At 38.0% G+C, this 17,517-nt stretch overlaps 1 protein-coding gene across 4 annotated transcripts in view; it reads left to right on the forward strand.

The window, feature by feature from the left end:
• The window catches only part of BZW2 (basic leucine zipper and W2 domains 2), a 62,877-nt gene that overhangs the window by 25,179 nt on the left and 20,181 nt on the right, over positions 1 to 17,517 (forward strand). For all 4 annotated transcript variants that reach the window (XM_060414532.1, XM_015095211.3, XM_060414531.1 and 1 more), the window contains exons 3-7: positions 1,675 to 1,851; positions 8,421 to 8,524; positions 9,981 to 10,046; positions 14,007 to 14,142; positions 17,364 to 17,473. In XM_060414532.1, the coding sequence (XP_060270515.1) occupies positions 1,675 to 1,851; positions 8,421 to 8,524; positions 9,981 to 10,046; positions 14,007 to 14,142; positions 17,364 to 17,473 (593 nt within the window). The remainder of the gene's footprint in view (positions 1 to 1,674; positions 1,852 to 8,420; positions 8,525 to 9,980; positions 10,047 to 14,006; positions 14,143 to 17,363; positions 17,474 to 17,517) is intronic.

Below are 17,517 nucleotides of genomic sequence, written 5' to 3' on the forward strand. Positions count from 1 at the left end.
TTAAATCCTCTGAAATACTTCAGGGCATCTACAAAATTGAAACTGTTTTCGTAATAAGATACCAAGATAATATTTTCCCCTTTAACACATTCTCTCAAGAGTTTAACAGTCATTTCAGGATGTGTGATATTGCAACAAATTGCACGCAGTACATTGAGAATTTGTCTATCTGCTATTACTCCAGACTTTAAAAGAAATGCAAAAGTGTAAAAACAGTGCCTATCTTCTCACTAATATCTTTCATGTAATAAATAGTTTTAATTTTATTTCTATAAAATAAGTTTCCATGGGTCCATAAACACAAGAGTTCTTTGGAATCTTTAGTATTTTTGAAGGTTGCCAAGGGGTCATGCAACCAGGAAGGTTGACAATGTCTTCTCTGAAGCTGGATTTATAAACATATAGCTCAGATGTTTATTAAATATTTAAATATTCTGGAATAACTTATCTTGTTAAAAAATATATATATCCTTCCAGGAAGTAACAGGTGTGGGTGAGGATGTGGTTAAAGGAGAACCTTTGAACACCCTTGGTGGGAGTGTAAATTTGTGCAGCCACTATAAAAAACAGTATGGAGGTTCCTTTAAAAAATTAAAAGTAGAACTACATATGACCCAGCAGCTCCACTTCTGGGTATTTATCTGAAGAAAATGAAAACACTAACTCAAAAAGATACATTCACCCCAGTGTTCACTGAGGCATTATTTATAATAGCTAAGGTAGAGCGACAACCTAAGTTTTTATTACTCAGCAGTAAACAGAAGGAAACCCTGTTGTTTGTGACAACATGGATGGATGTGGAGGGAATTATGTTAAGTGAAATAAGAAAGACAAATTCTATATGATCTCTATATGTGAAATCTTAACAATAAAAACAACAAAAAAGCTCATAGATAACAGATTGATGGTTGCAGGAGAGGGTATGAAGAGGTGGGCCAGTGGGTGGAGGTGGTATTCAAAAGGAAGAAACCCCCAACTGTAGAGTAAGCAGTGAGAATGTAATGTACAGCCTGACAGCTACAGTTAATAATACTGTATTGCATACTGGAAATAAGATCTTGGAAGTTCTCATTACAAGCCAGAATATATGACTGTATATGGTGATGACTAACTAGACTTAATGGTGATCATTTGGCAATATGTACAGATATCAAATCATTAAACTAATATCACATATCAATTATATCTCAATTAAAATTTTTCTTAAAGTACCACCCCTCTTTATTTCCTCCCTCCTAGCCTTTATTTTGTTTGCTTTTATATTCTCCCTTATTCTTAGGTGAGTCTCCCTGAGTCATTTTCTTTTTCTATCCTGGATAGGAAAAATTTTTTTAAACTTTTGATTGTTATACTTTATTTTTTATTAGAGAGTTAGAGTTAATAGTTAGATTGGCCTACTAATAGTTACATGGGCCTACCCTATGAGTGATACAAATGATTGATCATCAACTTTTTAATGTATTAAAGTGTGGCCCCATTTAGTGGAAATCAGTTGCTTAAATGAATATTTAAACAAGGGCTTTAACATGAAAAATTAGTAGACAATCTTAATTGTCTTTCAACTTTTGAATAATCGTGCTATCAAATAAAAACCAGTGAGCAAAGGAAATGTATGGTTGCATTTGGCAATATGATGTATAAGTAAAAGAGCCATTGTATTATCTATTATTTTAGATGAAAAAGAGAAATTCGAACCCACAGTCTTCAGGGATACACTTGTCCAGGGGCTTAATGAAGCTGGTGATGACCTTGAAGCTGTAGCCAAGTTTTTGGACTCCACAGGCTCAAGATTAGATTATCGTCGCTATGCAGACACACTCTTCGATATCCTGGTGGCTGGCAGTATGCTCGGTAAGCCATATACTAGAGCATCTTGTAGTATTACATACTTTCAATTGTATTGAAATATTTTCTTCTGAGACAGAATCTTTATAAGCTTTACATGCATGATAGTTGATTTTTAAAAAATACAAATGGGAGTCTGTAGAACTTTTACCTAGATTATGATTTGGAATGGTGTTGATGTGGCTGTGAAATGTTTGTGGGTTAAGAGAAGCATAGAACTGAGAACTTTTGTTGACAGACAACACGGTTGGCCACTTGGCTGTAGCTAAAAGCCAATTTTCCTATGTGTTCCTGATCCTTGAATGTTTCTGGAGTGGATTTAGGAGGGGTAATTTCTGCGTTATAGTTCAGGAATCATCTAGATCAGTGGTCCTCAACCCCCAGTCCGTGGGAAAGTTGTCTTTCATGAACCCAGTCCCTGGTGCCAGAGAGGCTGGAGACCACTTGTCTAGATCATTCCAGTACATTTAAGGGGCTTACCTAGTGGCTCAGACAATAAAGAATCTGCCTGCAACTTAAATCCCAATTGCCATAGCACCTTTCTTTCTAGTCCCATCCACGCCTTTTTTTGGTACAATAAGCAGTGAGATTTAACTTTGTCAACAAATTTAAAAAGAAGTCCCAGTGTTTCATTCAATATCATTTCATCAATCAATAATAAAATGCCTAAGAAATATAGTTTATATTTAGTTTTTTTAAAAAATCCTCTCAATAGTGAGTGTGTAACTAAAAGGATTAGAGATAAAAGTTCAGAAATTATTAAAAATAGGTAAAAAGCAAAATAAAAACTGTATCTTTCAGAGCCGGGGCATCAGGGGAAAAGGTTTCAGAATACTATTTAAGTGTCCTGGTGTGTTGATCTAAATGCTAAATAGGTATCACAACCACTCATTTTTCCTCTCTAGTTGTTCTCAGAACTTGGTTTTCATAACTAGTTCCTATGGTAATTGTAAATCACCAGAAGTGGTCAGATCCCCAGGTCAGTGATTTTTCAACTACCTGGAGGACATATGCAAGTGTATGCAAGTGTTGTGGTTGTCACAGAGACCTGGGAGTGGAGGCCGGGTATGCCACCTACTCTGCTACGCAAGGAACATTCTGTACAATCAGAAATTGCCCTGCGCAGCATGGTGCGAGTGCCTTTCATTGAGAAATGTTGCTTAGGCCAACCTACTTTAAGACAGGGTGTATACATACCTAGTCGCTCAGTTGTGTGCGACTCTTAGCGACCCCATGGGCTGTAGCCTGCCAGCCTCCTCTGTCCATGGGGATTCTCCAGGCGAGAATCCTGGAGTGGGTTGCCATGCCCTCCTCCGGGGGATCTTCCCAACCCAGGGACTGAACCCAGGTCTTCTGCCTTGCAGGTGAATTCTTTACCATGTGACCCACCAGGGAAGCCCTTTCTAGGTAGAGCCACCCTTTAATTCTTCACTCTGCGCTCTTATATCTATCTGTGCTGATACATGGCCCCATTCACTTCCAGACTCCCTTTTGATTTGAACTGCTGGCTTTCACTCTGTGCCAGGTTTATTTTTATTGCTACTGTTTATGAAAATCTCATTATCATTATAGGTAATTCAAGTCCACGTATAAAAGCACTTTGTAGTGTGCTCGAATCCCAATACTCAGAAATTGCTGTTGTTGTTTAGTCACTAAGTCATGTCCTACTTTTTGCGACCCCGTGGACTACAGCACACCAGGCTTCCTGTCCTTTATTATCTCCCCGAGTTTGCTCAAACTCATGTCCATTGATTCAGTGATGCCATCCAACCATCTCAACCTCTGTCGTACCCTTCTCCTTCTGCCTTCAGTCTTTGCCAACATCAGGGTCTTTTCAAATGAGTCAGTTCTTCACATCAGGTGTCCAAAGTTTTGAAGCTTAAGCTTCAGAATCAGTCCTTCCAGTGAATATTCAGGATTAATTTCCTTTAGGATTGACTGATTTGATCTCCTTGCAGTCCAAGGGATTCTCAAGAGCCTTCTCTAGCCCCACAGTTTGAAAGCATCAGTTCTTCAGCACTCAGCCTCCTTTGTGTTCCAGTTCTCACATCCATACCATGACTACTGGAAAAACCATGGTTTTGACTAGATGGACCTTTTTTGGCAAAGTGACACCTCTGGTTTTTAATATGCTGTCTAGGTTTGTCATTAAAAAGCAGAGGCATCACTTTGCTGACAAAGGTTTGTCATAGCTTTCCTTCCAAGGAGCAAGTGTCTTTTAATTTCATGGCTACAGTCACCATTAGCAATGATTTTAGAGCCCAAGAAAATAAAATCTGCTAGTTTTTCCCCATCTGCTTACCATGAAATGATGAAGTGATGCCATGATCTTAGTTTTTTGAATGCTGAGTTTCAAGCCAGCTTTTTCACTCTCCTCTTTCACTTTCATCAAGAGGCTCTTTAGTTCCTTCACTTTCTGCCATTAGAGTGGTGTCATCTGCATATCTGAGGTTGTTCATATTTTTCCCATTAATCTTGATTCCAGTTTATGCTTCATCCAGTCCAGCATTTTGCATGACGTACTCTGCATGTAGCTTAAATAAGCAGGGTGACAATGTACAGCCTTGATGTACACCTTTCCCAATTTGGAACCAGTCTGCAGTTCCATGTCCAGTTCTAACTGTTGCTTCTTGGCCTATATACAGGTTTCTCAGGAGACAGGTAAGGCGGTCTGATATTCGTATCTCTTTCTAAGAATTTTCCACATTTTGTTGTGATCCACACTGTCAAAGGCTTTAGCAGAGTCAATAAAGCAGAAAGTAGATATTTTAAAACAAGTATAATCACTGCAGATGGTGATTGCAGCCATGAAATTAAAAGAGGCTTACTCCTTGGAAAGAAAGTTATGACCAACCTAGATAGCATATTAAAAAGCAGAGACATTACTTTGTCAACAAAGGTCCATCTAGTCAAGGCTATGGTTTTTCCAGTGGTCATGTATGGATATGAGAGTTGGAGACTGTAAAGAAGGCTGAGCACTGAAGAATTGATGCTTTTGAACTGTGGTGTTGGAGGAGATTCTTGAGAGTCCCTTGGACTGCAAGGAGATCCAACCAGTCCATTTTAAAGGAGATCAGTCCTGGGTGTTCATTGGAAGGACTAATGTTGAAGCTGAAACTCCAATACTTTGGCCACCTGACGCGAAGATTTGACTCATTTGAAAAGACCCTGATGCTGGGAAAGATTGAGGGCAGGAGGAGAAGGGGACGACAGAGGGTGAGATGGTTGGATGGCATCACCAACTCAATGGACATGAGTTTGGGTGGACTTCAGGAGTTGGCAATGAACAGAGAGGCCTGACATGCTGTGGTTCATGGGGTCGCGGAGTCGGACACGACGGAGCAACTGAACTGAACTGAAGTGTGCTCAAATGCCGATACCCAGAGATAACTATTGTTAATATGTGGTTAATTCTTTTCTACAGATTTCTTTACCTAAATGCATAAACTTTTGAGGATGGGTGATATTACACAAACACAGTAACTCTCTCTGCTGTTTTGTATTTACTTTGCAGTATGTTGTTGTCTTTCTTGCTATAATAAGTGTTGCCTCAAACGATTCTGAAAAGAATGAAAACCATAATTAAGAGTGAGATTGAACCTTTCCTGTTGTGATTATTGGCTTTTTCAATTTCCTTACCTGTTTTATTGATACACCGGTAAATCGTATGCAAGGATAATCTTCGGTCAGTTTTGGTTCTTGTCAAAGTCACGAATGACTTCACCTGTCTATCTGGGGCACCCTTTTCAGCTCTTAGTACCTTGCTGGCAGCTCTGCTGACCCTTTGATCGTCCTTGAAGTATTTCCCTTTCTTTCCTTTCGTAGACCAAATTTGGACTCCCTGCTCCTTCTCTTAGTGCCCCTTGTCATGTGACTCATAGGTTTCCATATTTGCTGCCTCACATATGGTCAAAGTTATATGCTTTGCATTGATTGTCTCAAGACTTCATTTACCATCTCCATAATGATGATCAGCAAATTTATCCCTGCAGCCTGTACCAGGATCACAAAGTCTGCAGCATCTTGCCTCTCTCTGACTCGCAGAACCTAGAGCTCAGGGGAGATTCCTTCACCACCACCTTCCTTTTACAAACACACACATTGAACACTCTTTGTCAGTCTTTCCCCCTTTCCACTGTTAGGCTTTTTTCCTAATAAACCCCGTATGTTTGAGAAAAAGAATTCATGTCTTCACGCCACATGCATACATCCAAAAGAGCGTAGGACATAATGTTTGGTACAGTGTATGAGCACAGTTAGTGTATCCGCACATATCTACCGAGGCCAGACCTATGATGTAATGAAAAAAGTTAGCCAGGTGCATTCTTTTTATATAAACATTTTGTTTGCTAATTTAGTATGTAAGAATTTTCTTCACATCCACAAAAATATTTACCTTCCGCTGCTATTCTTGAGACAATAGTTACCTTGGCTTTTCAGGTGTATGCTTTGAAGAGTAGATACAAGAAACACTTTACTTTTGTTCTATTTCTACCTTGAGAAAAACAGAAAATTTCACAAGATTTTTAGAAATGGCAATTAATGTTTGGTCCCACTATTGGGGGGAAAAAGCGAGGTATAGCAATATTATTAATGTATAACAAATATTTTGTTTTGTAAGAGAATGCAGTTTTTAAATTTTACCTCTTAAAAGACTGTAGTTTCCAAATCAGACTTTTCAGTTATATAACTTCTATCAGATAGGAATCATTAGTCCAGAGGTTTTAGAAGATTATACTCTTAATAAAATTTTGTTCCCCTCCCCCCAAAACAAATTTGTTCCAGGTGGTTGTATTCATTATAAAGGGCTAATTGAATTGTGCATAAATTAATTGCATGAGAACAGACTCCTGAAGGAGCTGACATTTCTAAAAACGAATTTACTTACAAAACTGTAAGAAACAGTTGGCTATTTGTAGCTCATATCATCCAAAGGTATGAAATATGACTCAAATCAAAACACTAAAATATGGCCTGTTCAAATACCTACTCAACAAATATTTGAGTGTATAGTAGTTATTAACCTAATTTGACTTGCTCAAATTTCCACCCTAATTCTGATGAAGTAAAATCAGGAAACGAAACTACCTAGTGTTCTGACTCTGGCCTTCTAATCAACCAATGTTTGTAATGGCCACCGTTGAAACTTATAGGAGAAGCCTTTGAGCATGTGTGCATGAGTGTCTGACTTTTTGCAGCCCCATGGACTGTAGCTTGCCAGGCTCCTCTGTCCATGGAATTTCCCAAGCAGGAATACTGGAGTGGGTTGCAATTTCCTTTTCCAGGGGATCTTCTCAACCCAGGGATTGAACTTGCATCTCCTGCAGGTGGGTTCTTTACCTTTGTGCCACCTGGGAAGCCTTTGAATAGGAAAGTTGAGTGGTAGAAAAAAGGCATCCTTTTGTTCTAATCCATTTATTTGTCCATTTCCTCCATGATACTTAGGGCTTCCCTGGTGGCTCAGATGGTAAAGCGTCCGCCTGCAATGCGGGAGACCTGGGTTCGATTCCTGGGTCGGGAAGATCCCCTGGAGAAGGAAATGGCAATCCACTCCAGCACTCTTGCCTGGAAAATCCCATGGACGGAGGAGCCTGATAGACTACAGTCCATGGGGTCACAAAGAGTCGGACACGACTGAGCGACTTCACTTTTCCATGATGCTGTATAGTGTATGGGGGCAAAGATGAACAACAATAAAATACACTCTTTCCTAGCCAGTGGAACTGCTGGGTGATCAAATATAAATGATAAGGGGTCAGAGTGTATACTGATCAACACTGTGTGGATAACTGGGTTAGTGAGGAGGAAACATTCTTGATACCTACTGAAGTGGAAACCATCAAGATCTGCTATAAAAGCCAGGTCTGGATAGTACTAGTGTTGGTGAACTGGAGCCCAGCAAAATATTAGTAGCAAACCTGGAAAGTGAACCATGTTCTGATGTGGGAAACATCAGGAACTACATTGAGAATAATCAAATTAAATTCACTGAATAAATATTATTGTTTAGCTATCATAGTTAAGGATACGCTTTGGCAAGAACCAGACTTATAGGGTCCAGCGAAGTCAAGTACGTAGATCAACAGTCTCATAGCCTATGGTAGGAATACACATTCGAATAACCATTTTGCATTATCATAGAAGTATAAACAAGGGCAGTCCAGTGGTCAAGACTCTGCTTCCAACGCAGGGGGCATGGGTTCAGTCTCTGGTTAGAAAACTAAGATCCTACATGCTGCACCGCACAGCAAAAACACAAATCAAACCGTATAAACATCTTTCATAAGTAAATTAGTTTTTGGAAAAGTTAACTCCTTCAAGAGTCTATTTTGATGCAGTTAATTTATTCATAAGATTTAATTAGCCCTTTGTAATAAACACAACCACTTGAACAAAATTTTATTAAGGTGATAATCTTCTAAAAAACTGTGTATCTACACACGTACATCATTCTATGAAAGTTTATGTGATTCCTACTTTTACAGTTTTCCTGGATGTACAAGAATTGATCTCTTGTACACATGCTCATCTGATTTCAGTGCTGTCCTAATGGTTGTTAACTATTCTCTTATTAGCCCCTGGAGGAACACGCATAGATGATGGTGATAAGACCAAGATGACCAACCACTGTGTGTTTTCAGCAAATGAAGATCATGAAACCATCCGAAACTATGCTCAGGTAGAGCCTGTCACTGAGAGATTGTTGTGCTGAAAGGGAAACCTTTAAATAAGATTTTTAATAGAAATGTTCAGTAGCTCTTAAGCATATGGGGAGATACTTAACTGCACTCATAATAAGACAGTGATCATTAAACTTCAGGAAGATGGAGTGTTTTTACCTTTCATCCATAAGAGACATGAGAAATCGCAATTTCTGTTGGAATATAAGTTGGTTCCAGCTTTAGGGAGAGTGGTTTAGCACTATCCTTCAAAACTAAAACATCAAAGGATGAAAATCCATAGTCTGAAAATCCGTAAGTTGATCCGCAGGCTACTAATTAAGTAGAGCTTGGTAATTCATATTAATAAACTATTAGGTAGCTGTTCAGAAGAAAGAAGCAAGGAGATACTTGTAATACATAAAGCCTATAAAGGATTTATGCTGCTGCTGCTGCTGCTAAGCCGCTTCAGTCATGTCCAACTCTGTGCAACCCCATAGACAGAAGCCCACCAGGCTCCCCCGTCCCTGGGATTCTCCAGGCAAGAACATTGGAGTGGGTTGCCATTTCCTTCTCCAATGCATGAGAGTGAAAAGTGAAAGTGAAGTCACTTAGTCGTGTCCGACTTCATGACCTCATGGACTGCAGCCTACCGGGCTCCTCCATCCATGGGATTTTCCAGGCAAGAGTACTGGAGTGGGTTGCCATTGCCTTCTCCAATAAAGGATTTATATACAGATTAAATAAAGAACTGTAAGCCAAGAAAAAAAGGACAGGCAGCCTATTAGGAAAAGAATGATTCAAGTGCATCACATTTATTTTGCACGTTATTTCTATTACTTTTACATTAGCTCTACCTCAGATCAGGCATTAGAGCCCAGAGGTTAGAGTTACTTTAGGGGTAGGGCCTCAATGTATGAATTTAGGAGGAACACAGATGTTCGGTCCATAACAAACATCATTCCTCTTTAAAAAACAGTCCAGGATTCCACTGACACACTTGGAAATCCTGCTTGAGAATTCTAACTGGATTGTGGGGGCCAATAGTCTTTTTTGCTTATCTGCTGAAATCATGTTTGTATTCACCTGGAGTATAATCTCCCCTAAACACTGATCTCCTCCCATCATGTATCTCAGTGATTATATCTGTAATCCCCTTTGTTTCAGTTATTAATATTTTCCATCTCTGTGTCACACAGTTTTAAAATTATATTTATTCATTTTATTTTCATCAAAGTCATTTTTGTTTTCTCACCTATTATATTCTCAAATGGATTTGTTTTTTTTTTCCTACGTGCATTTTGATCCTGTTTTATCCCCCAGGTCATAATAACTCTTTTGAAATGTTTGTGGTTCTCATATCACAGTAGGAGAATGTTTAACTACATGTGTTTCTTAGTGTAGACCTGCGTAGTTGAGGTGAGTTTGTGTTTTAAAATTGTTTACATAATATTGACTGGTTTCTTTTATGTTTAGGTCTTCAACAAACTCATCAGGAGATATAAGTATTTGGAAAAAGCATTTGAGGATGAAATGAAAAAGGTAAGAATTCAGATGTAATATACTCTGTTTGCTAAAATATGATACGAAGAGGGATGAAAATTTTGCTTTTATAGGGGTAGTCCAGAGAACCACAGACCTCTTTAAGCTATTAATAAATGCTTGTTGAGTGAAGAAATGAGTATGATAGATCATTAGCTAATAGCTGTAGAAAGAAATACATGATTAGCCTAGAATTTTTCCTTCATGTTTAATGTGAGCCAGCATGCTTTGTTCAAAGGAATATTTTTGAAGAATATATGATTAGTTAAAGCTTACAAAAGAGCATAGCACAGGAGCTATTAATCACTAAAATTCTTTAATTTTAGAAGATGCCATTTAGCAAAGGAAATAGAAGCATACCTTGTGAAATAGTATCTGGGTGTAAATCTCATTGGTTTTTCTCATCTATAAAATAGCTGCAATAAAAGTATGGACTTCATGTATGGTTGTTGTAGGGATAATTCTATGAGCTGTAAGGTACTTAGCACAGTAATTGACCTCTAATAAACAGCCAAATAAGCAATAGCACCTTATTAAAGAAGCCCTCCTTTCAGAAATTGCAGTATGTTCCTTTCTGATTTGTAGCTCCCCTTTTATTTATATATGGCAGTTTTGCCATCATTTCTGATTTTAGATATCTGCCCAAATTATAAACCAAGGGAATAAACAGAACATCAACTTTGTTACTTTGCAACGTCTACTTTGCTGCTTACCCACTCTTGCTTCCCTTTGTTCAAAATGGTTCCATATAAAGCAAACACTTCAGCAGCAAAATCTTTTTTTTTTAATCTAAATTCTTCATGGCTCAACTTTCATACAAAAAATCCTTCAGCATGAAAACATACAACTATATATGCATACAGATGTTCATCACAGTATTGAGACGTAAGCTAAATTTTCATGGTGGGAGACAGGCTCATTAAATCATGGTCTCTCTCTACAGTGGGATACTATGCAGTCAAAGCATGAGGCATAACCACATGAATTGATGAGAGGAAATGTCTATGATAAATTGTTAAGTAGAAGAACAACCATTTGGCAGAAGTTTAACCTTAGCAAATTACTTAATTTCTTTGTGCCTCAGATTTCTTTGTTGAAAGCGAGGATCAAGACTTTCGTAAATAGTCATATACACATAAACTGTTCAGAAAACTGTCTGTTCCACTCAGCAATTTTGAGCTGTTATCAATGTATAGTTCAATAAAAGCATGTGTATATATGTAGTTATTTATAAAATGTAAGGAGTGTGTCATTAAAATAGAGGGATGCTGCTGCTGCTAAGTCGCATCAGTCATGTCCAACTCTGTGCGACCCCATAGACTTCAGCCTACCAGGCTCCACCGTCCCTGGGATTCTCCAGGCAAGAACACTGGAGTGGGTTGCCATTTCCTTGTCCAATGCATGAAAGTGAAAAGTGAAAGTGAAGTCGCTCAGTCGTGTCTGACTCTTTGCGACCCCATGGACTGTAGCCTACCAGGCCCCTCCGACCGTGGGATTTCCCAGGCAAGAGTACTGGAGTGGGATGCCATTGCCTTCTCCAAAAATAGAGGGATAGATATTACCAAAAAATGATATTAAAGCATTCAAATAAACATCTTTCCTCTTTCCTAATAATATCCTTCATGTTTTTCTTATCGTAGTTCATTTGAACCTTGAAAACTTTCTACTTGATTCATTTGATGAATATGCTTTCAAGAATTATTTATTTTTCAGAGTATCCATTTTTTAAAGAAAATTCTGCTGCAATACATGTAGCGTCTGATTTTAATACTTATTTGTATAATTGAGCAATATGGATGTTAATTTTAAGAAAAGAAAACTTTTGCACCATTTTGCTAAATATAAATGAATTTTTGGTGAATATGAGTATATTAATGTTCTAAAATAGTGTTAATATTTTTATCTTGGCTCTTTTTCATTATTTACTTGAATCTTTCTTATTTTGACAATGAGAAAAAAGCCAGATTGATATAAAGTATCTAGTTTTGTCAGTTTTTTTCTTACCTCATTCCTGCTGCGCCCTGGAGCTTTAACCATTGATACCAATTTCCTTGACTCCCTCTTTTCTTGTGAGCTTAGAAAGTGAGCTTAGAAAGTCTTGTTAAATCATTGAGACTTTAAAAGGCTTAAATGGGGAGTGAAATGGGCTAGTTTGATTCCAGTTCTGCCACTTACTCATCATATAAATATTTGGAGAGTCACATAACCTCTCTGTAATATAATAATTCTGTAACTGTTGGGGATGGTACATTAATACAGCCCTATTCACTGCACAGAGCTAACAGAATTTCATTGACCATAAAGTGCTTAATAAGTCTGTATTTATGCCAGTGATTTTTTTTTTTTCCCATCGGTGCAGGGTAATGAATAAGTCTGGAGAGCCCCAGTCGTGATTTTCGGCCCTGGGGAATCTCAGTTACATGCCTAAAGTCTGTTGAAACAAAGAAAAGTAGCCATGAAATACAAATAGAGTTAAAGCACTAGGTGGAGGAGGGTTAGGAAAAAGGAGGGCAGGGATACTCCTAGAACTCACGGTGGCAAGTGGGGTTTAGCCCCTTTGCTTTGCGTTCCCTTCCAAGTTTTCTGGGGCTGCTGCTTTGTCACTTCCTCTACTGCTGGGATATGATGTTGGCAGCCTTGCAACCCAGAAGGACCCAGACAGCACTGTCACCCTCTCATTACAATTGTTCTTTCCAACCCGCAGCAGTGGCCTTTTCTCCACCTGTAACTTTTCTTTATGTTACACCCTCCGTTACCTCATCACCGGGGTTGGTGGTAAAACTCGATGATCTAGGAAATACCTAGTTTGAATTGCACCATTTTTAAAAGAGGCATCAAGAACCTTGAAAACCCTTTTTCACCCAGTCTTGTTTTAAAAAAGTATGCTGTGGGCTCAAAAAAGTATATGCTGGCTGTCACAGCTTATTGACTTCTGTTTTGTTATTATTGTTTATTTTTTGTTATAACCCAAAGAAAATGGGTAGGTGTATGATGGGATGGGGGTGTAGTGAGGGGGCGCAGGACTAAGGGAGCATGCAAAGAAATGAAACACCCATGAAAGGCAACAGTGCTTTCAGAAGATACTTGGTGATGTTTACCCTTTGTCATATACAGTCAAATTTATTTATGTGACCTGTTCACACTATTCTCCAAATGTCTTTTCCTTCCCATGAATGTTCAGTTCAGTTCAGTTGCTCAGTCATGTCCAACTCTTTGCGACCCCATGAATCACAGCACGCCAGGCCTCCCTGTCCATCACCAACTCCCAGAGTTCATTCAGACTCACATTCATCGAGTCGGTGATGCCATCCAGCCATCTCATCCTCTGTCGTCCCCTTCTCCTCCTGCCCCCAATCCCTCCCAGCATCAGAGTCTTTTCCAAAGAGTCAACTCTTCGCATGAGGTGGCCAAAGTACTGGAGTTTCAGCTTTAGCAACATTCCTTCCAAAGAACACCCAGGACTGATCTCTTTTAGAATGGATGGGTTGGATCTCCTTGCAGTCCAAGGGACTCTTAAGAGTCTTCTCCAACACCACAGTTCAAAAGCATCAATTCTTCGGTGCTCAGCTTTCTTCATAGTCCAACTCTCATATCCATACATGACCACAGGAAAACCATAGCCTTGACTAGACGGACCTTTGCTGGCAAAGTAATGTCCCTGCTTTTGAATATGCTGTCTAGGTTGGTCATAACTTTTCTTCAAAGGAGTAAGCATCTTTTAATTTCATGTTATCTGTAGCTAAATTGTAAGTAAATTTGGGAGAAAGGAACAGGGCCTGATAAAGTCCCTTTCTATCGCACCCAATTTATCATGGAACATAGGTGTGTGTCTCCAGTGAGTAAGTGTGCCACCCATGAGCCATCAGTTGTGAACCATCTAGCCGTGCATGTGCGTCGTTTATTATTTTCCTACTTTAGTCCTTTGCTTTATAGACATGGTTTCTTTTGTTTGACCCGCAGCTTCTCCTCTTCCTTAAAGCCTTTTCCGAAACAGAGCAGACAAAGTTGGCAATGCTGTCAGGGATCCTGCTGGGCAGCGGCACCCTGCCTGCCACCATCCTCACCAGTCTCTTCACTGACAGCTTAGTCAAAGAAGGTACGTATGTTCATTTCTTACCTGTCAGCTGGGAAAGAAAGCCAAAGAAAAATACCAGTATCTCTTGGTGTTCTCTGCTGCCCATCCGTGCTCCACGTAAGAGGCTGTGTGTGTGTGTGTTCAAACAATATAAGGATTGTATGTGTTTCTTGTAGGAATTTAGGAGAAAAATATGCACACCTATAGAAAGACAATTAAAGAAAATAATAAACCAGAATTTTTGCCTTAAGTCTCAGTCAAAGACCCTGAAATTGATCAGTTCTACACTGTTTCTCTCAACATAGATGCTTACTGACATATTTTGCTGGGACAGTGCTTCATTGTGCAGGACTCTTTATGCTTTGTGGGACATTTAGCCTTTTTTGCCCTCAGAAACAGAATTCCAGCCTAAAACACTTGCTTCCATTTAGTAGAACAGCCAAAAATGGGCCTTCACTTTCCTAAATGCCCCCCAAACTATTACTTCACTGGTTTGGGCCATTCTTCTGGACTGTTCCCCCTCAAGATCTTGTGCTCAGATGTTCGTTCTGATCACATTTTTAAAAAGTATTCATTATGTCTGTTTTAGAAGTCCAGACGGCTGCCTAAGAGTTTTGCTTTAATTTTAAGGCATTAAGAGTTTGATGGGCATACATACAATTACTTGGTTATAGAATAATACAGAAGTGGGCTTTTTTTTTCTTGTAGGAGGATAATGATATTCAAGTTTTAAATGCAGTTAAACAAAAGAGTTATTTTTTTCTTAAAGACAAATTAAAAGAGCTTTTGTGAAAACATCTGTTTCTTCTTAGAATTGGGTTTTACTCCTACAGATGTGAAGTCCCAGCCTCATTCATGCCTGCAGTGAAATGAGTTATAATTTTTTATAACTGAGAAAAGAATAGTAAATCAAGAGTCGAATCACATTATTTAGAGATTCTCTATAGTTTTAGATTCTCTAATTGTTATTAATATATTGTTAAAATATTATAGCACTTTAAAGTGTTTTCCTGAAGAGAATTCATGATCCTTCATGTTTTATTTATGGTACTAGCCGTTTTATACTAGGAGAAAAAGATAAAATGTAAACAGTAAATGTTAATTACGTCAGATTTATCCCTAGCATTCATAACAGAAAATAATTCTTTCTGGTTATATTAAAACCTTAAATGGGGTATGTAATTTCTTTTGAAATGTATTAGAAATTAAATTATTAGAAAGATAAATGGACAGACGTGATAGAGCAAATACAGCAAAATATTAACTGCTGCAGAATCAAGATGGTGAGTACATGAGTATTTACTTTTCAGTTTGTTCAGTTCTTCTGTAAGAAGGTCTTGAAATTTTTTATGGTAAAATGTTAGGAGGGGTAGGAAAGAACAGCTCTGCAACAGAAGTGACATGGTGCCCCTGTCACATGGTTCTTCCTTACACTCTACCATCTTTAGAAACTAAAGCCTTAAACTCCTTCTTCCCAAATAGGAAAGGGTTATGAAATTATACCTTCTCCCCAACTTCCCACCCAACAAATGGCTCAGGGGAGTCATCCACTCAGCAGAATCTCAAGTACAAAGTTTCTCCAGTCCTTCCACTAGGGGCCACTTTTAATGCACAGTGACAGGTTTGAGCCTGATTTTTTTTTTAGACTCCTAGTTTCAGGCATGCTTTGCTTCTCTTACTTACAATGAGGGTTACAAGATCCTTTTAAAATGTTTTAATTACATACGTTTATATAAAATTTTATATTGACTATGAAGTAATGATAATATTAAAAATCCAGGTCAACAAGTTGACAACATAAAATTCTCTAGCTCATGTTTATTGTCTTAGTTTGAGGCTGGAGGGGCTTAGTTTCTCTGCTATTCAAAAGAAAAACATTGGGTAAAGCTGGTGTCTGTATTAGTTGAGCTTGTTTACCTGCAAGTAACTGGAAGACAGAACATAAATTTCTGTCAGGGCATTTATTTTTTTTTTTTTTTAACATTTTTTTAATTGAAACATTTGATTTACAATGTTGTTAGTTTCAGGTGTATAGCAAAGTGATTCAGATATATATTCTTTTTCAGATGCTTTTCCCTTATAGGTTATTACAAAATACTGAGTATAGTTCCCTGTGCCATACAGTAGGTCCTTGTTGGTTATCTATTTTATAGATAGTAGTGTGCATGTGTTAATCCGATAATTCCTAATTTATTCCCTCCCCCATTTAAGGGCATTTATTTCTTATGTAACAATATATGTAAAAGTCAAACAGACTTCAGAGTGAAAGCAATATCATTCAGGACTCGAATTTTTCCCCCATTATTAATCATTGCAGAAGTAGGGTGGTGCCAGGGCTTAGACTAATTAGAAGTCACCTGGCCTCAGTAAGATGGGAATTCTCTTTGGAAAGGGGACTAGAGACTGTTTAAACCATCACCAATAGTGAAGCCTTCAACTCAGAAAAATCAGTTTAATGTATCAACTACTCCTTAAATTTTCATTAAATAAATGCAACATTAATTTAGACATTTTGGGTTTACAGAAAAGCTGTCTATTAGTTATCTGATCACTTATATTTAGAAATAAATCTTGTTATAAATGAGTATGTAATTGAGTGGATTCCTGATTAACATAGCAATTTTTAAAATCTCTTTAAAAATACCCAGAAAAGATTTCAGCTGAAAACAGAACTGACATTTTTATAGCTTAACTCATGAATATTTTAAAATGCTTTTTACAAAAAGTAAAACTGTAAAGTAAATGATGCATGTTCATCTATAACTTTATTTATTTATACCTGTCACTATTGATGTTCTTTCACTGGCATCATTTATCAACAGATTAGTTGACATGTTGGCATTTCAGTCGTATGGCTCATGATTTATTTGTTATACCTCAGGATAACTGTTATAAACATGAAATATTGGTGAACCACAGAGTGAAATAGAGGCAAAACACTATAACATCCTTGGCTTTGAATATGGTTTTGACCACGATAAAAATAAACTTACAGTTAAAACAGGTTGGGATTCGGGAGTCCAAGTTTGAAAAGTACTGTAACTTCTTTTTTTACTTCTCATGAAAATATTCTCTTTTGAGTAATGAATAGCCTAGAGAGCTTTCCATTTTTTCTTTGTACCAAATCAAGTCTCTAAGTTATTTAGTCATTTCAGGGCACCTAATGGGGAATGTTGCCTTACGCATTATCACAAGCAGTTTTTCTTATAAAAGGTTTACTCTCTCTCTTTTATTTTTAACAGGCATTGCGGCCTCATTTGCTGTCAAGCTTTTTAAAGCATGGATGGCAGAAAAAGATGCCAACTCTGTTACCTCCTCTTTGAGAAAAGCCAACTTAGATAAAAGGCTGCTTGTAAGTGTTGTTTGGGCAAAGGGTTATATGTTTCATGCATCTGC

The sequence above is a fragment of the Ovis aries genome, chromosome 4 (genome assembly GCF_016772045.2).
Source record: "Ovis aries strain OAR_USU_Benz2616 breed Rambouillet chromosome 4, ARS-UI_Ramb_v3.0, whole genome shotgun sequence".
Lineage (NCBI taxonomy): Eukaryota > Metazoa > Chordata > Mammalia > Artiodactyla > Bovidae > Ovis > Ovis aries.